This window comes from Mastomys coucha, unplaced genomic scaffold, assembly GCF_008632895.1.
Source record: "Mastomys coucha isolate ucsf_1 unplaced genomic scaffold, UCSF_Mcou_1 pScaffold22, whole genome shotgun sequence".
NCBI classification, from domain to species: Eukaryota; Metazoa; Chordata; class Mammalia; order Rodentia; family Muridae; genus Mastomys; species Mastomys coucha.
In genome coordinates this window covers 254,906,662-254,930,458 of record NW_022196905.1, presented here as the reverse complement: position 1 = coordinate 254,930,458, position 23,797 = coordinate 254,906,662, and the positions used below count along the sequence as shown (strand labels likewise).

Below are 23,797 nucleotides of genomic sequence, written 5' to 3'. Positions count from 1 at the left end.
ACTAAAGTGAAAACTTTGCATTACTGGGACTATTGATGCTGGTTAGCTGGAGCTAAGAAATTAGCAGTCATTAAAAAGAGACCAGCTTCATTGAGGTGACATCTTCTGAGAAGTGTTTTTTGAGAGCACAATGAGGCTGTGTAGTTCTCTCTGGTTCATGTTCTCTTGTTCTCTGTTCCCCTTGTATGTGCATGTATGGGCATGCATGCATGTAGAAGCCAGAAGCTGACATCATGAATCTTCCTCAGTCATTCTCCTTTATTTTTTTTTTTTTCCTGAGTTAAGTCCTCTCACTGAACCTTAAATTTGGCTAGACTGGCTGGCCAGCAGTGATCCTCCTGCCTCTGCAGCCCCAATGCTAGGGTCACAGGCATGCACCACCAGGCCCAGCTTGTTAAGTGGGTGTGGGAGATCTGAACTTGAGTCCTCATGGTTGCTAGGCAAGCGCTTTACCAATTAACTATCTCCTTGTCCTCTCTCTATCTCTTTTGAGAGGTAGGAGCTTCCACAGGCTCCCAGTTGCACCCCAACATTAGTTTATTTACCAGACAAATACTATGCCCTTCTCTCTTCTGGGCTCTGCTGTTTCTGAAAATGGGGGTTACCTATGGTAGCTCTTGCCTTTAGGACATCACCTGGGGGCAAGTGGGCAGTCACTTAAAAGAGCTACATCAGGATATAGACAGCTTACATTAAGATTATCCTTCATTGTTACTCCCATTCTGTCCAGCAGGGTATTCACCAGACACATCTGCAGTTAAGCTTCAATTAACTAGAATTAAAGAATTAAATTTTTTTCAATGAACTCTTGGTCAGCAGCTGCCATGTTGAACTGAGCAGGTTGGGTAGTTCCATCATTGAGGGGTGGATGGAGCTGAATTTGACCAGAGGCTCTAGAAGGCAAGTTTTCGTCTGCCCATGTCCATCAGTGCCCCTCAGGTGCCAAGAATAGTACAGGTACTTACTAAGCATGTACTGAATAGAAGGAGGACGATGTAGTACAGGCTATGAAAGCAGGCTGTAGCACAGGCTATGAAAGCAGGGTGGATAAACAGCTTGAAGAGGGACATGCAACATGGATGTCACTGTGGAGCCCCAGATAGAAGAGATCTCTACCAGCGACAGGAGGGGCGGCATGCTCTCCACAGACATTCTGACCCCTCCTGGCTTCATTCAATGTGGCAATGGCTGAAGCCCCACAACTGCTGCTATCATTTACATGAGAGAAGGAAGATGAATAGCATCCATATACCCCTTGCTTTCTCTTCAGATCCCTGGGAGAGGTGAGATCTCACTTAGCTCAGGGGAGGTGGAGAGCCAGCTGTCGCTTAAACATGAGTGATCAGGAAGAGGAACCTACCTGATTGTAGACAACACATCTCTGTTTTGACATTTGGAAATGAGACCTGTGTTTCATGAGGCTGGACTTTGTGATCAGTGTGAGAGGCACTTGTGGTATGTGGCCATCAGGAACGTTGTTGCTTTATGAATTGGGCCCATGGTGGTGTTTTGGGAATTGCTTACGTTGGCTTTCTGGGCTTGCTAGTGAGACAACCTCACACGTGTGTCTTTTGTGCCATTGGAGGTGTAGTTCCATGTCAATCTCTAGAAGTGGATTTGAGAGTGGGTGCAGAACCAGTTTTGTCAGAGAGCGTGTCTCCTTTCATAATGACGATTCCTCTCATATCCCCTCCCTAAAGTGAAGAGAAATCCCAACTCCCATCATTCTTTGTGGCACAGAATATTATCCATATGGTGAGTTTCCACCGAGCTAAGGGAAGAGAAGTGAATGATATTTCCATGCAGTTTTCATTTTCATCTCCCATTTTACAAATTTTAATTTGTATTATTCTTTGGAGCAAAAGTCTTTTCCTACTTAAATGCTAACTCCGACGTGATGTGGGTCGATTGTGTCTTGTTCGTTTTGTTCCCAGACACTGTCTTATTTTCTCTATTCTCAGTGCTTCAAAGCTCTTTACAACTTGCAGGTATTATTAGTCCTTTATCTATGATACACAAACATTTGACACATAGTTTTTAATTGGCTCATTATTCTGCTTATTGGGCCATCCATGTTTCTTCTGCCTTTGTCTGAAGTTTTCTTGTTCATTTTAAGTTTGTATTTTTCTTGTATCTCTCACTTGGAGCCTTTGAAATATTACTGTCTTAAAGTCCTTGTCAGATTGTTTCAGGATAGTGACTTTACACTTGGTCTAATTCTTGTTTCCTGCCTGAACCCTGGAATTTTGGGGTGCTGGCTCATTTGGGCAGGTAAGGTTGCATTTGCTTTTTTTCCTTTGCTTTTTCCTTGCCCCCCCATCTCCAGTCATTCTGTGTGTGCCCCCCAGCTAGTGCAGATTTCTCATGACACAGCCTATCTGTTCCTGTCCCTTAGTCCTCCTTCCTTCCTGAGGTGGGAAGGGAGGCTGACTCCCTGCATAACTGGTAACCCCGAGACAGAGGTCCCTTCTCCCATCTTGCAGAGAACACTTTGTGTCCTCTTGCTTGAAAGAGGCCCCTTCCCAAGATTCCCTTCTCTGAGCCCTGCTTGAGTCCTGCTTGCTTCTCCCTGTGGACTTCCTGCTTCTCTAACTCATAGATAATCATCATGTTTGCGAACCCAGCTTCATCTTTCCGAATTTTCCTTTTGTGTTTTCTCTGCCACATCTCTGCTTTTAGTGCAGAGGTATTGTCCTAGTTTACCTAGCCATCTTAATGGGAAACATTTCTTCATACTTCAATAAAAAGCTTGGTGGGACCAGATGGAAGTAAGCTAGTGTGATGGGAGTTCCCTCTATTCGATACCCAGAGTGGGCATTCATTTCTTGTCCTTACACAGTCCTATGAGGCAGGGATTGTGCCACCCGTTTCCTTTGTGTGACAGTAAAAGCACAGAGCAGGTGAGCATGCAGGTGAGCATGCAGGTGAGCTCACTGTCCAATCTTGCATTCCTGAGAGGTTGGTTGGGTTTTAAAAGCAAGTGGTGACTTCCCTTGTTTGCCATGCTCAGCAGGGTGGATCCTACCCTGTGGCCCTGGATTGCCCTAGCTTCAGCCTGGGTATGGGGTGGACTGGGAGGGGGAAAGCGTAATATTGAGGACTTAGCTGCTCCTTCCTTTGCTCTGAACATCTTGGTGCGTCTGAAGGTTAATTTTGATTGTCAGTTAGTTGGCCAAGTGTCTACCTCAGCACTGAGTGAGGCTCATGTCCAGAGAGGTCTCACTGGAGTGGGTGGCATTGTCATTTGACCTGGTGGCCTAGAATGAATAAAAAGGGGATAAAGGAGGAAGCCAGCTGTGTTCCTTACTCCAGTTCCTGATCTACCAACATGTGAGCAATCCGTCAGCCTCCTGCTGCCAGACTATGGCTGGCTTCACTGATAGGCCTTGTCTACTACAATGGAATGCTACTCAGTATCATGTACCTCCTGGAAAAATGTCTTCAAGTTCCTGGTGTATGTATGTATGTATGTTTTATGTATGTATGGGGGTGCTCATACATGTATGTTCGTGTCCATATGGAAGACAGAGGATATTTCTCAGGAACTATTTCCCTTGTTTTATGAGGCGGGGTCTCTTACTGGGACCTGGAACTTGATGGTTAGGCTAATGTTGGCTTGTGTGATGAACTCAGGTTTGTGTTTGTGGGAGAAGTGTGCATTATGCGTTTGGTCAGATGGAGGAGAAAGATAATGAATATGGTATCCTCCAGCTAACAGGAGGGAAGAGCTTAGACTGTCCTGGCCACATTGGTGTCTGCTCTTTGTTTACAGTGGAGAATAACCCTGGAGATTATGTCTCATTACACTCATCTGAGAAACAGGAGCCAGATGGTCCTGTAGAATTTCCCCAGTTACCAGACTCCAGCTTGACCTTTTCCTGCCTTCAAACTGCGGAGCCCTGTGCTTCCGTGTATCCCAAGGCTCTCTCCCTGCCGGCTCTTTGCCATCTTTCTGGAGGGAGTTGAGAAGCTCAAAAGCCGTTCGTTCCTTGAGGTTGAGACTGAAGGGCTAGAGTGAGGAAGTGGCTTCCTACCACATATTCAGAGGTGGGGGAGGCTCAGAAAGAATGTTGTGCCACAGGGATGTGTACCGGGTGGTCATAGAGGCTCCTGACACTTCCTGGGTCAACAGTGCTGTATATTCCCAAGTCAGCATCAGCCACGTGCATCTAGTATCATGAGTGATTGGTCAGTGCCATTTCCAACTGGGGCTCCAATAGGGACGTGGCCTTGGAGTCTGGGAATGCCTCTATAGCCCTGTATCACATTTCCTGTTGCTTTCTGATCTACAGTTATGGCAGGCGTCAGTTATCAGCTTAATTTTTCCTTGCCCCTGATGAGGCCCAAGAGTAGGAACTTTATTCTTCTACTTCGAAGCCTTGTCACCTCCTTGAAAAGCTCACCTCTGTTTGGATTCAGAAGGAATAAGTGAAGTAAAATGAGCAGCAGCTGGCCCCAATCTGGCTTCTGTTATATAAAATCCGTGTGGTATCCGGTAAGTTACTTACCTTTATCTGTAAGACGGACCCACAGTTGCAGCGCCACAGAACTGTTGAGTAAGTCAGAGCCACTCAGAACAGGGTCATGGTTTGCTGGGAAACAGGACAGTGACATCCCACCCTTGCTGTTCTAGAAGCATGGACACAGATGTTCAGTGTCTGTCTTCTCTCTGGGTGGGATCTATCTAGAGCCCACTGAATGCAGCACCCATGCCAGGACCTTTTGTTACCAACCTGGTGCAGCATGAATGGGCAGCTGCACCAGAAACTATTGCTGTCTCAGATGTCAAGTGTATGGGAGAAACAGCTCTCTGAGTGCCAGTCTTTTAGTTAAGTGCCCATGTACACTTTCTGAAGTTCATTAAGCGATCGTGTTGGTGTCAGGAGCTGTATCTTCGTATCTGACAAAGCCGGGTTGCTTTGAGTCATAGAACATTATCAAATGAAGGTGGCTTCACAGAAGCTGCAGGATGACATAGGCACTTCCTCTGGGCCCATCTCTGCTGATACTCATAGCATCCCCGTGCCCACTGCCCACAACCCTGGGGACCCAGCAGAACCAGTTCCTGGTCTGGTCTTTGGATTCCAGCTTGAGATTCCAAGAGTTTTGGATGAAGGGTCTGAGTTTTGATGCTTTTCAAACTTTTGGCTGGGGTCAAATGGAGAAAGTCTGACATCATCATTGAGAGATAGACTTGGAGCTCTGGGTGCTGATGAACAAGTCCCAGAGACTTCTGGGCATGCCCTCCATGAGGCAGGATGCTAACTAAGGCTGCCTTGCTGTCCTCAGAGAGTCAAGACTCAGTGCCAATATTGCCAGGAAATTTTATCACTGAGCTGGGCTCTGATGATTTTTTTATTTTGAGTGTGTGTGTGTGTGTGTGTGTGTGTGTGTGTGTGTGTATATATATCTGTGTGTGAGTATGTGCATGTGTGGGTGCAGTTGCTCAGAAGAGGGGCACCAGAGTCCAGGAGAGGGCACCATATTCCGTGGAGCTGGAGTTAACAGGCAGTTGTGAGGTACCTGACACAAGGTGCTAAGGGTTAATTCTAGGTCTTCTACAAGAACCATGTATGTTCTTAGCTGTTGAGCTCTCTCTTCAGACTGACATAGAATCTTTAAAATAAGCTTCACTTTTAATATAGTTTTAGAATTATAGGAAAATTCGAACACTAACACAGACAGTCCCTACAGCTCTATTTGGTTTCACATATTTCGTATCTATCTTAGTATGATGCATTGGTCAAAATGGATGAAGCCACGTGTGGTGGTTTGAATAAGTATGGTCCCTATAGATTCATGTGTTTCAATGCTTGGCCATAAGGAGAGGCATTATTAGGAGGTGTGACTTTGTTGGAGGGAGTGTGTCAGTGTGTAGGTAGGCTTTGAGGTCTCCTATGCTTAGGGTCCACCCAGTGAGGATTTAGAGCCTCCTCCTGGCTGCCTGGCTATCTTTGGATTAACAACTCTTGGCTCCTCCAGCACCAAATCTGCCTACAGGCTGCCATGCTTCTCACCATGAAGATAATGGATTGAACCTCTAAAACTGTAAGCCAGCCCCAATTAAATGTTCACCTTTATAAGAGTTGCCTTGGTCATGGTGTCTCTTCACAGCAAAAAGCCCCCAACTAAGACACCATGTTAATACATTTAATTAAGAACTAAAGCCCACCAGAGCCTTTTCCAGGATACTGTGTCCAGTTATTGTGGGCCTCTTTAGTCTCCTGGTGGCTGAGGCAGTCTCACAGACTTTCTTTCTTTTTAGTATAGTATAGAATAGAGTTTATTTAGGGCATGGAGAAGGGAGTTAAGAGGGTAGTAGAGGCAGAGAAAGGCAGAAAGAAGGAGAGAGTAGAGAAGTAGGAGATGGCCATAACCACGTGGAGAGAGGGGGAAGGGAATGGGGAGGGGGGAACAAGGGGCAAGAGGCAAGGGAGAGAAGCAGGAGTAAGAGAGAGAGGAGGGGGCAAGCAGCCCCTTTTATAGGGCCAGGCCTACCTGGATGTTGCCAGGTAACCATGGGGAGGAGCATACCTGGCTGCTGCCAGGTATCTATGGGGGTGGAGTTTATACAGAATGCTAACACATTGGGATTGTATGTTTTGAGGTATGGGGTGTGTGTTTGTTTCATTATCATATCATACCAAAAGGCCATGCTGTGGGTATGATATATCTCTGCTGATGTTGATTGCCCCACAAAAGACATCCAAGCCTACCTCACATCTAAGAAATAAAGTTATATTCTGCTGTCTTGAGGTTGGAGTATTTTTAAAATACTTTTCCTTGAAATAAAATTATATCATTTCACCCTTTCATCTTCAGCCCTTTCTAGATACTCTTTCTCAACCCCATCCAAAGCCCTCCCCACTCTTAAATTGATAGTTTCTTTTCCTTTGGTTATATTTTTGTAAACATGTGTGCATATACACATACACACATGTATACACATCCTGCCAAAGACAATATCTATCTATCTATCTATCTACCTATCTATGATATTTCCATCCATCCATCCATCCATCCATCCATCCATCCATCCATCCATCCATCCTGTTGTTTGTGTATATGAGGTTTCAAGGATGACCATTCTACTTTAGACTACCAATAAGAGGGCTCATTCTCCTGGAAGTCAGTAGTTGCTTATAGTTGTATCCATTGATATACCACTATCCCAGTCTTCTTCATGCAGTTACTTCTAGGACAGACTGTTTTATAGCAGGCCTGCTTATATTCTTGCTCTTTCCTATGACATTTCTGCCCCTTCTTCTGAGATGCTCCCTGAGCTAAAGATGGCAGGCACTGTGTGTAGATATAACCATTGGTGCTGGGCTCCCTGCCACCCATTGCTATCTGTAGTATGTCATTGTGTTTTCCTGTGATGGTCTCCATTTGCTGCAAAGAGAGGCTTCTTTGAGAGGTGATAGCTGTGCTTACCTGTGGGTATAAGGATAAGATATAGAACAGTGGCTCTCAAACTAGGTCGTGATCCCTTTGAGGGTAGAATGACCTTTTCATGGGGGTCGCCTAAGACCATCAGAAAACAGAAATTTATATTATGATCTATAACCATAGTAAAATTATAGTTATGAAGCAACGGAAATAATTTTATGGTTGGGGGTCACCACACCATGAAGAACTGTAGTAAAGGGTCCCAGCATTAGAAAAATTGAGAACCACTAGATTGCAGTGAGGAACTATGCTGGTCTTAAAAAGTGCTGGGAGAAGATCCTTCTCTAAGTTCCACAGCATATACTATCTACGTGTAGGTATATGCAGGTGAGTGCAGTGCCCATGGAGGCCAGCAGAGGGTGCCAGATCCCATAGAACTGAAGTTACAGGCAGTGGGGAGCCATGATGTAGGTGCTGAGAACTTGGTCCTCTGCCAGAGCAGCCAATGCTCTTAGCCACTGAGTCACCTCTCCAGCCCTGACAGGTTGGAGCATTTACATTAAATATCTGCAGTTCTACATGGGGGTGTGTGTCTGCTCTGCCTTTATCTATTCACCCTGCCACTCATTCAAGCCCCTGTCAACTCATGGGTAGTTTTTATTTTTCATAACTCTGTACTATCTGTTGCTCATATTGTAGCTTTGGTCATGGGGGGGTTCCATCTGGTTCCTGTATCCTCTAGAGAAACCCAGTTATTGTTGGGGTCTGGTTTCATTTGAGCACTTCATCCCATTCTGACCCTGTAAGCTTATCTTGGATGACTCTTGGTACAGTGCTGGAGTCAGGCCCAGAGTTCTTGGGAATCCAGGGGTGCTGCTTGCTGTTAGGGTGCCATAGATCCCTGCCTCCCTCAGTCACAGTGAAAGAAACACGCATTTATACTAATCTGTGTGTGCACACGTGTGCACAGACCCTCCTGTAGGCAGTGTCCATGGTCACCTAGGATGTTTTGAAATCTGAGCAATCATGTTGGCTGACGTAGCCCCTCTGAATTGCCAGCCATTAAGTTTCCTGCCCCTCCCACCTGCTGCCCTATTGCCATACCACTCAGTTGTGGTGGTATGTGCACAACAGCAGCAGCATGCCGGGCCTTCCCTGAATAAGAACCAATTGTTTCTAAGGGTGTAGGCAACCTGTGTATTCTTGCTTCAGTTTTCAGGCTCCTCACCTTTCTAAGGCTCCTGGGGTCTCTGCCATCAGCGAGGTGACTTCTTCCATACTTAACATCTTTAGATTCTCTTTGACATTCTGCATTTCATCCTAGGATCCCAGGACCTCTCAGTAAGACTCTGAATTTTGCATATTTAAACTTCTCTATACTGTGAAGTTCTTTGGGTTTGGGGCTTACTGTCATCTAGCCTCTATTGTACCATACCACAATCAGACTAAACGCCATCTCTGCTTCACCTTTGCCATCTTCCTCCTGTTCCGATCCTCTGGCCACCACTGATCCATTCATTGTCGTCATCACTTCCCTTCTCGGGGATGTCATTTAAGTGGAATCATAATGTACAAGTTTCTCACGGTCGCTTCTTTCACCACGTGGAGTGTGTAAAATTCACTGTTGTGGCTCAGTAACAACACTGGTTGGTTTCACTTGTGAACTTGACTCAATCTAGAATTACCTTCAATTAAGGAGTTGCTTAGATCGGGTTGCCCGATCTATGTTGGGGTTGCTTTGATTGTTAATTGATAGAGGAAGACCAAGCCCACTGTAGGCAGCTCCATTCCCTGGTTTTGAGCCCTGGAATGTGTGAGAGTAGAAAGATAAACCTTGTATTTATTTTCCTGCTGCTCTTGACTGTGGACAAGATACTTTAAGTTTCTGTTCTGACTCCCTGTGACTGCTCTGACTGTAACCTGGAACTGTAAGCCAAAGAAACAATTTCTTCTCCAAGTTGCTTTTGGTCAGGGTTATTTGTCACAGCGACAGAGATAAAATGAGAACAGCAGCTAATTCATTTTTACCACTGAGTAATATTCCGTTCTGTGGGTGTATCATTTTGTTTCTCCATTCGCCCACGAAAGAATAATGAACATGGTTGCTTCTATGGGCGTTTGGGAAAAAAGCCAGAGCTTTGCTCTTTTCATATTATTGTGTAGCTGTAAGATTTCCAGATGGACTTGGCTTATAAATGCCTGGAAATGGTGGATCTTCCTATGCTCTGATTTGCTTTTTCTTTTTAAAGGTAATAGGTGAGGAGATGCTCTCCAGGTTCCTCCCTTTATTGAGGAGCTATTGGCAGGTGTGTGCTGCCATGGGAGGGAGAATCCCTCTTTTCTCTCCCCACCTCCCCTCCATTCCCCTCCCCTCCCCTCCTTTCCTCGCTCTTCACCTCTCCTTTTTCTTCCCCTCCCCTCCTTTCCTTCCCCTTCCCTCCCCTCCTTTCCTCTCCTCTCTCCTTCTCTCCTCTCCTTTCCTCTCCTCTCTCCTTCTCTCCTCTCCCCTCCCCCTCTTTCTCTCCTCCCCCCTCTCCTTCTCTCCTTCCCCTCCCCTCCCCTCCTTTCCTCTCTCCTCCCTTCTTCTCCTCTTGCAGATTTAAACTCTCCTCCCCTCCTCTCCCGCCCCTCTCTTTCTCTTTTTCCTCCTCCTTCCCCACTTTCATCTGTATCATAACAAGATTTTAATAGAAGAAACTTGAGGAAGAGAACTTACATAGGTGCTTTTTCTACTTTACTAAAGCTGCTCAACAAAACCTATGAAAACAAACTAACAAAACACAGTCATTGCAACAAAATCATTCTCTAGATATCAGAGTATTCAACAAGTCCAACTCGGGGCATCTGGAGATATGAAAGACATTTAGGATCCAGTGTCCTCCTAGCAGATGTCTGTAGAGGACCCAGCCTCTGTCCTGGTAGAAACTGGAAACTGGAGGAGGGGCTTCTGGAGACTGAGTGTGTCTTCTTTTTTTTTAAAGTCATTATAGAAAATGCAGGAAGTTTCTCTTTGCCTCTTCTCAATTTATCTTCAGATCAGGATAAAACCTTGACTTTGTTGTGGGTAGACTATCTGGGGTCTTCTGCAGTGTTTCTCCCATGACAGTTGCTAAGTTTCCCATGGTCTAGTGGGTGGCCCCACACCAGTGTCCATTCCAACAGTAGTGAGTAGACTCAGTGGACATTTAAAAACCATGTGGAAGCCAGGCATTGGCGGTGCACACCTTTAATCCCAGCACTTGGGAGGCAGAGGCTGGCAGATCTTTGTGAGTTCAAGGGGCAGCCTGGTCTATAGAGCGAGTTCCAGGACAGTCAGGGCTACACAGAGGGATGTCTCAAAAATAAAACAAACAAAACAACAACACAGTTACATGGGAAGGAAGGAAGGAAGGAAGGAAGGAAGGAAGGAAGGAAGGAAGAACAAGGACAGAAGGACAGAAGACAGGCAGAAAAAGTGGTAATATGATGACACTATTCTGAAACTGGAACATAGGTGAGCAATTGGAGAGATGGGAATGAGGGTGGGGTCTATCAAAGTACATGATATACACTGTGAAATTCTCAAACAATAAAAAAGCGAAACTGACTTTAAAAGGCATAGAAGTCCAGTGGGAGAATGTTGCAGCATGTAGGAGGAGACAGAGGAATAAGATAGGGAATAGATATGACTGTATTTCATTGCATATATGTAGGATATTCTCAAGGAAAAAAGAAAAGATGTTTAAGAAAAGCTAAAGAGTTCTGTTTAGAGGAGAAAGAAAAGACAAGCCTGAAATGCCCACCATAGTGCTGTACAGCTCTGTGTGGCTATCAACAGGGAACACGCTAGGCAGTGTGCTCTCTGCCCTCACCAGCCATCCTCTGTCTCCCTGCTGTTCTGTAGTTAATGGATCCACCCTGTGTGTCCCGGGGTCTCCTGGATTTCCCTTCCTGGGTGACAAAGGATGCTTTGGCTCTTTAGATCCCCTGCCCACTTTTTTTTAAAAAAATATTTATATATTTATTTATTTATTTATTTATTTATTTATTTATTTATGTATATGAGTGGGGCTGGTGAGATGGCTCTGCGGGTAAGAACACTGACTGCTCTTCTGAAGGTCCTAAGTTCAGATCCCAGCAACCACATGGTGGTTCACAGCTACCCATAATAAGATCTGACACCCTCTTCTGGTGTGTCTGAAGACAACTACAGTGAATTACTCTGGAGCAAGCGGGGCTGGAGCGTGCGGGGCCGGCAGAGGTCCTGAGTTCAGTTCCTAGCAGCTATACACATGATAGCTCATGGCCATCTGTACAGCTACAGTGTACTTATACACATAAAATAAATAAAATAAATCTTTAATGAATATGAGTATACACTGTAGCTGTATGAATAGTTGTGAGCCTTCATCTGGTTGCTGGGAATTGACTTTTAGGACCTCTGCTTGCTCTAGTCAATCCCACTCACTCTGGTCAATCCCGCTTGCTCCAGTTAGCCCTGCTTGCTCAGTCTGCTCCAGCCCAAGATTTATTTATTATTATAAACAAGTACACTGTAGCTGTCTTTAAGATGTACCAGAAGAGGGCATCAGACCTCATTATGGGTGGTTGTGAGCCACCATGTGGTTGCTGGGATTTGAACTCAGGACCTTTGGAAGAGCAGTCCATCCTCTTACCCACTAAGCACACTCTTAAATGAGGTTGTTTGTTTTCTTACTGCTGTTCTGTGTATTTTGGATACAGAATCTCTCTATATAAATATATAGGCAAACTGTTTTCATGCAGAGTGTGGCTTGTCTTTCAAGTCTCTCAGTGATGCCCTCCAGAGAAGGGAATTTCTAATTTTTATAATGTTCAGTTTGCCCATTTTTTTCTCTATATCACAGAACTTGATTTCTTGATGCTGAATGGAGAAGTTTATTGTCAAGCTCAGGGTCCCTAGAGCTTTATCTGGTTGCCTTTTAGACATTCTGAGACACATTATGCACATGTGTGTGTATGTGTATATGTGTGTACAGTATATATGGCATGTGTGCATGGTGTGGTATGGGCGTGTGTGGTGTATGTGTTATGTGTGTGTGTATATATGGTATGTGTGTATGATGTGTGTGTAGTATGTGTGTGTGATGTGTGTGGTGTATGTGTGGCATGTGTAGTGTGTGTATGTGGTGTGTGTATGTATGATATGTGTGTATGGTGTGTGTATGTGGTGTGTGTATGTATGATATGTGTGTATGGTGTGTATATGGTGTATGGGTATGTATGGTGCACGTGTGGTGTATGCTTGTGTGTGTATATGAGGTGTATATAGTGTATGCTTGTCTGTGTGGTATATGTGAATGTACAGTATATGTGTGTATAGTATATGTGGTTTCTGCTTATCAGTGGTGTTCGTGTGTGTGTGTGTGTGTGTGTGTGTGTGTGTGTGTGTGTGTGTGTGGTGTATGTTTGTGTGGTATGTGTGTCTGTGTGAAACATGTCCTAGTTTACTTCTCTTGCTATGATAAACACCACGACCAGAAGGAACTCAGAGAAAAGAGGGTTTATATTTCATCCTAGAGATTACAGACCAGTGTTGAGGGATGTCAGGGCGGGAAAGTGAAGCAGAAACTCTGGACAACCACCACTTACTAGCTTACTTACCTGGCTTTCCTATATAGCCAAGTTCCATCTATCTAGGGATGGTACCACCCACAGAGACCTGGGAGTCCTACATCAGTTATCAATCAGAGACATGTCTTTCAGACTTGGCCACAGGCCAATCTGTTCTAAGCAATTCTTGCGTTGAGATTCCCTCTTCACAGGTGTCTATAGCTGCATATCAAGTTTTTTTTTCTTTTCTACAAATAGATACCTGTTTGCTTCAGTAGCTCCTGCAGGAGAAGGCTGTCTGTTCCCCACTGAACTGTCCCAACAGTGAATTTGTAAGCATTTGTTTATGTGTTCTCTATTGTGACCCATTGGTTTAATTTTCCAGACTGGATCACTATGGCACTATGGTATGGCAAGTACCAACTCTCTTCTCTTCTTTTCTTTTCTTTTCCCTTTCTAAAGAAAGTTTAGAACTCGTTTGACACTGTGTACAAAATAGCTTGCTGGGGTTTTGCCTGGGATTACTTTGAACTCAGAGATCAGTTCGTAAGAGTTGACACCTTACAAATATTCCAGGGTCTGACTCAGGAGCCCAGCATTCTTCTTGTATTCGTTACTTTTTATCCCTATGATAAACTTCCATAACCAAAACCAGCTTGTCAAAATGAGACTTTATTTTGGCCTCAGGTTCCAGAGAGAGGAGTCGGTAAGGAAGAAGTTGTGGCAGGCATGGCAGCAGGCACAGGAGCAAGCCGCTGCCCGATCACATTTCATCACGATGGGAGGCTGAGATAACCCACTCAAAATGGTGTAAAATTATAAACTCTCAAAGCCCAACTTTTGTGGTGTACTCCAAGGCTCCATCTCCTAAAGGTTCCACCTACCCAAACAGCGCCACCATCTGGGGATCAGGTGTCTAAACACACAAGACTATGGAGGATGTATCTCATTGAAGCTGTGATATCTCTCCATTTAGTTAGAACTACTTTGGTATCTTCCCTCAGAGTTTTACAGTTCTCTTTTTTCTTTTTTCTTTCTTTTTCGATACAGGGTTTCTCTGTGTAGCCCTGGCTGTGCTGGAACTCACTCTGTAGACCAGGCTGGCCTTGAACTCAGAAATCCACCTGCCTCTGCCTCCCAAGTGCTGGGATTAAAGGCATGCACCACCACTGCCCGGCTACAGTTTTCTATATACAGATCCCGTAGATATTTTATTAGAATTATATGTAGTTCATATTTTAGGTGCTACTGTTTTTTAAATATCAAATTCCATTTGTTCATTACTGGTACATTGGATGGTAACAAACAGATGTGTTAACCTCTATCGTGCAACCTTGATGAATTTGCTCATTAATTCTAGGAATGGTTGATTTCTTTGGCCTTCAGTTTGTTTGTTTTTGTTTGTTTATTGTTGCTTTCTATATAAACAACTTCGCCATCAATAAATAGTCTTTTTTTCTCTCTCTCTTTCTTCCCTCTCAATGTCTATAATTTTTATTGCCTTTTCTTAGTCAGGTCTTCTAGGACCAAGTTGAATAGGAGAATGACTATCCTTTAGTGCCTTTGGGTGTTTTTCCACTCAAAAAGGAAGACATGCAGTTTTTCCCAGTTAGGGCTGATGTAAGTGGTAGACACTTTGTCGATGGTCCCACATCAAAGGGAATATACAGCTCCCCAGTGGGACTTTATCAGATGCCTTTTATGTGTTGATGGATCTGAATTTTCATTTTTAGACTTCCCTGTATGTCTGACTATACTCAACTGATTTTTAGATATTGAACGAGTGCCACACATATGTTCAGGGCATCAGTATTGTTGGAAGCGATTAGCTAGTATTTCATCAAAGCCTTTATTTGTTTGTAGATGTAGACGGGATCTCACTCTATAGTCCTGGCTGGCCTGGAACTCATTATGTAGTTCAGACTGGTCTTGAACTCACAGAGATCTGCCTGTCTATGCCTCCCTGGTGCTGGGATTAAAGGCACGCACCACCATCCCTGACCCTTCTTAAAGATTTTTGTCTCCTCATTGATGGAGTGTGACTAGACCTGTAAACTGATATAAACCCTTCTCTCCCCAAGTTGCTTTGGTCATGGGGTCTTAGTAAAAGCAATAGGAAGCAAATGAAACCAATACCTTTTTAATGAAATCACTCTCTGGTCATTTATGAATGCTAATATATAAGATTAAAAAAGAATCATTTGGGAGAAGAGAGGTGGGAACAGGGGAGTCCTACCTATTGGGTCCTTCTCATCAGAAGTTCAGCATTGGACACTCAAAGTGCCACTTCTAGCTTTCATGTTGAATGGGATATCGTTGCTGTATTGTGCTCAGCACATGGTACAGTTGGTACCTGCTGGTTCCAGGCCAGTGGCTAGTACTGCTTTTGATGAGGATTTGTTGTCAGTCACCTGTGTCTGCCAGTGGACAAGACTGCCTCCCCAGGGGTCAGTAGGGTCTTCATTGCTGAGAGTCCTAGCATTAGCAGAGTGTTCACTGACACGTATGGTCCACAAGAGTGTTGGGTTCCCACAACCAGTCCTTTGCTAAAATGTCCCCCAGATTATTTTCTGAATTTGAAAATGAGTCATTTACGTCCTGGACTCTTCATCCTTAGGAGCAGAGCATGGGGGACCCTAGGCATTCTGGGATTTTCCACTGGAAATCCAGGCTCTCTCTGGTTGATTTACATGGTAGTAGAGTGCAGGCCAGTTTCTCACTTAGGTTATCTGATTCCCGAAGGCTCTGCTCTGACCAATGGAGGCCTGAACCTGCACAGCCCTGTGAAGAGGAAGCTGGAGACGGAGAAGGACTATGTGTTTGACAAAAGGCTGAGGTACAGCGTCCGCCAGAATGAGAGCAACTGTCGGTTTCGTGACATCGTGGTGAGGAAGGAAGAGGGCTTCACACACATTCTCCTGTCCAGCCAGACTTCGGATAACAATGCGCTGACTCCCGAGGTAAAGAGCTTTGGGGGAGACAATTGATTTCAGGCCTTCTCCTCCTGCCCTTGTCTTGTCCTGCACTTGCTTGTCCATAATATCAACAGAAGCACGGATGGGGAGTTAGCCACATGTCTGGGTGTGGGCACACTCTAGAGCAGCCGTTTGCAACCTTCCTAATCCTACAGCCCTTTAATACCATTCATGTTGTATTGATCACCAACCATAAAATTATTTTCATTGCTACATCATAACTGTCATTTTGTCACTGTTATAAAATGTGATGTAAATATCTACTTTTCCTAGAGTCTTAGGGGACACCTGTGAAAGGGTGGTTTGACCCCTAAAGGTGTCATGACCCTTAGATTAAGCTCACTGCTCTAGAGAACCTGTTCATCCAGGCTGGCATTGATTGGATGGGCTGGTATCCCTGGTGCATCTGTTACTCCCAGGAGTGTGCATGAAATGGTGGTGGTGGGGGGGATGCCATATCCTTGAATTTTTGACCACCACAAAGACAATGGCTCTTTTATGGAATTGTGGTGTGAGGGTCCAGAATGATTGACAGATTGTGAGGGAGGACAGGTGCCTGTGGGTTTTATAGGCAGGTGGTTCCTGTTGCCACTCTGTTGTGGGTTGCTCTGATGCTATTTGTATTCTGATGTTCATTATGCTTCCTCAAGAGGGCCTGACCCCAAAGAGCTGCCCATCACGTACACAATTGATCTCATGTGAACCTTCTCCCCATTTTAACGGTCAGTCAAGGCTAGAGCCTGTGATTGGGCAGTGGAGGGGAAGGGTGGGACTGGAGGTTTGAGAGTGGGGCCAGGCAGAGGGATAGAAGAGGAAGAAGCATGATGGAGTAGAACCATGTGACCAAAGAAACCACAAGTAGCAAGGGGTCTTCCAGCTGGGGTATTAGTTATAATAGCATTAGATCTGCTCAATCTAGACATAGAGCTTAGAATTATAATAACTGGATTGTGTGTTTTTAATATGGGCTTCTTGAAGTTGGAGATTCCAGCAATACTCCTGCTCTATGCATAGAATTTGGGGGACCCTCCTCATCTACTTTGGCAGAAGCACTCAGGGCTTCTCTATAGGATCTGGAATGTGGGCTCCCCAGTGGGCGGCTCCTCATGTACACATAGACCTAGAACCCGTGTTACTTTGAGCTCATTGTGACACATGCACAGGAGACCCGTTCTTCCTGCATTCTTCTTTTCTACCTCACTACCTTTAAAAAACTTCTTAAAAAGGCACATCATTTTCCTTCCATAAATCAAATCAAGGTGACATCTCTCTGCTCATTCTGTGTCTGGGGAACAGCTTTGTATGGTAATGGGTGTCCACTCATCCCAGAAGCCAGCCAGACCGTGCTTCACTGATTCGAGGTATCCGGGGCACTGTCTACCGAGCTGTGGACTTGGTTTATGATGGCCTTCATTCCTGATCTGCATCAGTCGGTTACAAGAATGAGTTATGGGTCTGATGATTTCAGTGAAATGGCACCTTGGGTACAGTAGTCCCTAAAGGAAGATCCCACTGAATCTTTTTTTATTTTTTGAGATTTATTTATTTTATGTATGTGAGTACACTGCAGCTGTACAGATGGTTGTGAGCCTTCATGTGGTTGTTGGGAATTGAATTGAGGACCTCTGCTTGCTCCGCTCGCTCCAGCCCAAAGATTTATTTATTACTATAAATAAGTACACTGTTGCTGTTTTCAGACACACCAGAAGAGGATGTCAGTCCTCATTATGGGTGGTTGTGAGCCACCATGTGGTTGCTGGGATTTGAACTCAGGACCTCTGGAAGAGCAATCAGTACTCTTACCTACTGATCCATCTCTCCAGTCTGATCCCACAGAATCTAAGAGGTGGGCTTGGAGGAGGAATGTAGATTTGGGAGTCTTGCAACCTGGATTCTAATCCTGGCTGGTCCCACTTTGGTTGCCATCTCTGTTAGCAGGGGAGATTACTCTGCCTGGATACACCTCCTGTTCACAGAAATGGTGCTTTATCTTCTTTGTAAGATTAGAGACAGTGCATGCAGGTACTCAGGAGCAGGAATATCTGGTACCCAAGGGTGGCCTATGTGTGCTCTCGCTGTTACTAGGATAAGCCAAGGCTGCTCAGTGTCACCAGCAGGGCCACCTTGCTTGCTCATGAGCGGACTGGAAGGGACTTTTTCCTGGTGACAGTTGAATTTCTTCTCCTAGCTGTATATGTGTCATTGGGTGGATTGACCATGCAAGTGAAAAATCCATTAGTGACTAGATGCATTCACTTGATTCTGAGATCAGAAGGTGTGTTGTAGTATTTTTCTTGTCAGGAAAAAATGGGAGTTGGGAACAAGCCCCTCTGCAATGGGCCAGCAAACAAGGCTCCACAATTCAAAGCTTATCCCCTTTCCTTCGAGGAGAGGGGCCAAGTGCCGGCCTCCAGCTTCCGTGCTCATGGCCTCAGCCAGCATCACAACCAGAATCCACAGTGTTTGAGTTTCCCTTTCTGTTGCTGTGACAAACTAATCGAGCCAAAAGCAATTTAGTGAAAGAAGAGGGTTTATTTCATCTTACACTGCCAGGTCAGTCTTGGAAAGAAATCAGAGCTGAGCTTGAGGCAGGCGCTTGAAATCAGAATGCTGCTTTCTGGCTTGCTCTCTGTTTCATGGTCAGCTAGCTTTCTTATACAACCCAGGAACCAGAGCCACCTTAGGAATGGTGCCACCCAGAGTGGGCCGTGCCCTCCTACACCACGCTAATTCCCCTGCCACACATGCACATGGCTACTTTAAACAATTCTTCAATCGAGGGTTCTCTCCTGTCACATGTCTCTATGCTGGCTCAAGTTGACACCTAAAGGTAATGGGGACACATAGGAACAGGACACAGCCCTTTTATCAGATCTGGCCATTCAGATTTTCCCCAAAGCCTGCCCTCTTCATTCTCTCTGCTGCGCACTTGTCTCTCAGACTGAACTTCTAGATTTGCCTATGTGGTTTTCTTTCTGAATACACTTTTCTTCTGCATGAAGTCCATGCCTTTGTAGTTATATTTTTCAAGAGTCTTAGGTGTGAGAAACCTCTCCTGCTGAAAATAACCAGTTTTTGCCCTGGCTTCTGAATGGTCAGTTAGATTCGTGAACAATTTGTTCTACACATGTTTTTCTCAGTATATCGAGCACTGTATTCCACCGCCTTCCTCCAGTGCTTGCTAGTCTCCTTTAGAACCATCCTCTGGTCAAAGATGTACCTTCAAGGTAAGCTTTCTTACCTTGCCTCTGGATATTTGAAGTTTTATCTTTGCTTTATATGGGCTATTTGTGTGGTCGAGGATTCAGATCAGTATTAAATATGCCTAGACCCTTTTCCACCAGAATGTTCCTGTCCTAATTCCAGGATATCCTTAACATCCCAAGACGATGTTAAAGTTTCTGAAGGACTGAAGGTTGCTCTTCAGCTTACTGTAAGATGATGAGATTGGTTTTGGAAGGGAAGGTCTCTGTGGTCTCGGTGTCACTACGGGGTCCTTGGGGCAGAGGAGGAAGACAAAGAGTCAGTGTCAGAGAGAGGCAGAGTGAACAGTGAGTACACTCTCTGGCCTTTACTGGTTTGGAAGATGAAGAGTGGAGACAGGAGCTAGGGAAAATGCAGGCAATGTGTTCTCCCTTATGGCCTCCAGGTCGGGATGCAGTCCACCTGCATCTGTTCTCAGCCTGTCTCAGACACGGCGCCGCAGTGACAGCTGAAGGCAGCTCCTTCAGCCTCCGCTGCTTTAACCTTCATGACTTCCCCTTACTGTTACCCTCTCTCTTATTTGGGCTTTCTGTCTGTTTCTCCGATCTGGGCTCAGGGAGACTGCTTCAGATTTTCCAGTTTGCTGATTCTCCCTCCAGCTCCGTTTAGTCTGATGTTAATCTAGCCAGAGATTCATGACTTTGCTGTTCATGGGGAATCCTTTCATTTCAATCTCTGTAAGTGATTGTTGTTTGTCTGCCCCCTTTCCCCTGTTTGGTCATTTTAAACGTATTTTTAAAATGTTATAGACCCTTAGACCAATATTAACTTAAAGTTGCCATGTCCTTCCCATTTGTATGCTAGTTCATATTTTCTCAAATGCTTTGTCATTTCCTTGTTAGCCCATCCACAGTGGGGATTATTTCCCTGTGAAGTTCTCCTGTGGCTTGGGTTTCAGTTTCTCTCGAAAGCACTTCTGTATTCATTTTTATGAAAGGCCTCAGGGATATCTCTAGCTCATATCCAATTTCCATATCAATTAATTAATTTTTAAAAGACTTTACCTTTTATTTCACACACATACACACATACACACATACACACACACAGATAGACACAGACACACATCTGGGTATAGTTTTGTGCACAACTGCAGTCCTCCTCAGAGGCCCTGCTCCTAGAGCCTCTTGACACAGCTGCTAAGAACCCAACTTGAGTCCTTTGCAAGAGCAGTGTGTGCTCTCTTGACTGCTGTAGGGATGGCTATCTCCATAGCCCTTTCTTCTTCCTTTTTTAACTTGAAGGCTTCTCTCCCCTGTGGTATTACAACTTGGTGTTGAGGTTTTAAGTTCTCGTGGAAGATGCTACCTACAGGAAAAGATCAGGCAGCTTGTTCTGACTATGATGTGGAGGACATGGGGTAGAGAGGATGAAGGAAGGGCTCTACTAGTCAGTATTCGATTTCAATGCAAGTTTCCTATCCAGGAAGTCTGCATTTTGCATCCTGGCCACACTGCTGCAGGTCATCCTGAATGCCCAGGCTCTCAGGAGAAGTTGTGTAGGTAGCATGGAGAGTGCTTGTGACAGGGTTGTGATTGGAACAAACCAGAGTGTGGAGGGCCACAGGTGTGGGTTCATCCCGTGCCAGCGTTTGAAGTCCTGCATGCTACACCTGCTTCTTGGTGTGTGGGGCACGTGAGAGGCAGGGCATCAGCTGCTGCTTCTGTGATAGCCTCAGTAGCCTGGGAGAAGTGGCTCTGCTCCCTCCCACACACTGACGCACTGCCCCACAGCCAGACAGGAGGTTCAGTTGTCAGAGAGCCAAGATGCTTCGAGATGCAGCCTCACCTTCAGCTGATGCTTCTAAGTGTTGAGAACACAGCAGTTTGCTTTTGAGGTTCCAATCAGGAGCTGTGAGAGTTACTGAGTTATCATGGGCCACTTTTGAGGGTCTACCACAGAGGCACTGTGATAGTCTCAAGAATACAGCAGGGGCTATGAAGATAGCATTCTGACTATTATTCAAACCATAGTCTAGCTGGGGCAAACAATTGAAATTCCCCTGTGGGAGCATGAAGGGGAGAGCAAGATATTCAGAGTCTGGAATTCACTATCCCTCTGAAGAATGCGAACTTTCAGGTGATCTGTCATTTATTGCTCACCTGGAGAGAATTCCAGATCCCGGCAGATCCCGAATCTTGTGGATAATATGTGGCACACTGTGAACTTGATCATGTCTCGATGCTAAAGCTTGCTTACCATGGGCCACCTATGACCCCTGTAAAGGGTCTAGGGAGAAAATTTTAACTGAGACAACTAGAGGCTTATATAGCTCATCAAAGCTGTGCATAGAACCATTTTCCCATACTGTGTAAGAGGTTCAACAAGCAAATACCTAAAAGCTGGTCTACAGAAGTTCATAGAGATGGATCAAATCCACACCAGGCAGGTCTGGACCAGTAACATACAGGTCTGGACCAGTAACCCCAGGACTCCCAAGTTGGTCCTTCTGCATATGCTGAGGGTGATTCTGGAAGGTTTTGGTTCAGTAAATTTTCTTTTCTGGGGCTGGATATGTGCTTTCATTCAAGAGAATCTCTCAGACACTCAGAGCTCTGCAAACTTACCTCTGCCTGCAGATCATGAAGGAAGTCCGAAGAGCACTGTGCAATGCGGCCACAGATGACAGCAAGCTACTGCTGCTCAGTGCGGTGGGCAGTGTGTTCTGCAGTGGCCTAGACTATTCCTACCTGATTGGCCGGCTGTCCAGCGACCGGAGAAAGGAGAGCACAAGGATCGCGGAAGCCATCAGGTGAGTCCGGCCCCTCTCTGAATGAACGCTTTGGGAGCCTGCCAGTGATGACCAAACTTAGCAAATGAAAGTACGGGCTGCCCAGCTATAAACTTATTTCAAACAATGTGCGATTTTATTTTTAGTGTGAGTATATCCTTGGCAACATTTAGGACACCAGGGCATACTTATATTTTAAAATTACTGTTGATCCATCTGAAATATGACTCTTTTTGATGCCAGGGATCAAACTCAAGGTCTTGTCCCTGCTGGACAAATAAATGATCTACTATTCGGCTCTGTTTCCATCTCTGAAGTGCGGATGTGAGCTGGCCAGCCTACATTTTGTCTGTGGCCCCAATGGCAGGCTTTGCTTCCTAGGATGTCTTCCACGTCCACCTCCCCTGTTTGTTTTTGTTGTTGTTGTTTTGTTTTTTAAAGACATATCTGTTTTTCCCATTAAGGCCTGCATAGGCAATGCCTGTGATGCTTTCTGATTCTACCTTCTACCTGGTGGTACGGTCTTTCATCATGTAGACATTTCTGTGTCCTGGACCTAATGTGACTCCATTACTAGGGAGAGGGTCAAAATACTATACATGTATGCACTGGTAGACATGATAGGTGGAGATTCCCTCTCTCAAAGTCTGTGGGTCAAATGTGGGGGGTCTTAATGGTGGACAACTTACTAGTAACCCTTTCAGAACACAGGGTAATTGTCTCCCTGTTCGTCTATTTGTTGTTTTATTTTCATGTCTGTAGGTGCATGTGTATGTGTGTGAGTACATATGTATGCATGCAGAGGTCAGAGATCAGAGGTCAGAGGTCAACCTCAGTTGTTCTTCCCCAGGCGCTGCCACCTAGTCCTTTAAGATACAGCCTCTCACTGGCCCAGTACTGGCGTGGTACTTGCCCAGCAGGCTAAGCTGGCTGGCCAGTGAGCCCCAGCCCACCTGTCATCACTTCCCCAGCTCTGAGATTACAAGCAAGCACCTGCCAATAAAGCTCTGCCTTTTTATTTAAAACACATGGGTTGTGAGGATCAAACACAGGTCCCCGTGCTTGTAAAACTAGCACTTTTTTTTTAACCCACTGAGCTGTTTCCCTAGCCCCTCCCATTTATTTATAACAGAAGCGAATGAATGAATGAATGAATGAATGAATGAATGAACGAACTTTCCAGCCAGGTCCAGACAGCGGTCACTCCTGAGCCTCTCCAGGAGAGACGTACTTGCTGTTACGCCTTGCTCAAGGAAACAGCTTGTAGTCTCAAGACCAGGAGGGACATTTGCTCCGTGTTTGGTCTCGGCCTCAGGCTGCAGACGGTGGATAGATTGTTCGGGGCCTCCGGTCTCACTGTCCTGTGGATGATTCCCAGCAGAGGCTGATTCCCGTGCCCTCCCCCTGGGGAATTGGAGGATGCAGTGGAGAGCGTGAAGATGTTCCTTTGTGTGAATTCCAAGTCCAACTCTGTGTGAAGTGTTGCTCGGGGTCGCCTGTGTGCTTCCCCATGCAGCGTCCTCCCCAGGAGGGAACTAGGAAGCCTAGACCCCTTCCTTCGGAGAGATGGAGGTGTTGATGTTGGTTTTCAGGGCGCAGCCAGCAACTGGCTGTGAACCTGCCGTTTCTGCTTTGCTTGATCTCAGCTGTATCTTCTCAGTGCTGGCTTTGCATGAGTTGAAGGAGCAGCAAAGCCACTAGCCTGATTCCCTCTTCATCGACAGGGCCACCAGAGCATACCCCAGGGACCAAAGAACCCACTTGTGATCCTAGCTCACAGTCTACACCTGGATTTACTCATCCCAGTACAGGTGCTTGTGGTATTTCTAGTCCAGGAAAACATTTAAGATCCAGCCCAAGGTTCTCC

General features: G+C 45.4%; 1 protein-coding gene across 2 annotated transcripts in view; it reads left to right on the top strand.

The window, feature by feature from the left end:
* The window catches only part of Cdyl2 (chromodomain Y like 2), a 168,018-nt gene that overhangs the window by 131,869 nt on the left and 12,352 nt on the right, over positions 1-23,797 (top strand). For both annotated transcript variants that reach the window (XM_031341518.1, XM_031341517.1), the window contains exons 3-4: positions 15,703-15,920; positions 21,779-21,951. In XM_031341518.1, coding sequence (XP_031197378.1) covers positions 15,703-15,920; positions 21,779-21,951 — 391 coding nt within the window. The remainder of the gene's footprint in view (positions 1-15,702; positions 15,921-21,778; positions 21,952-23,797) is intronic.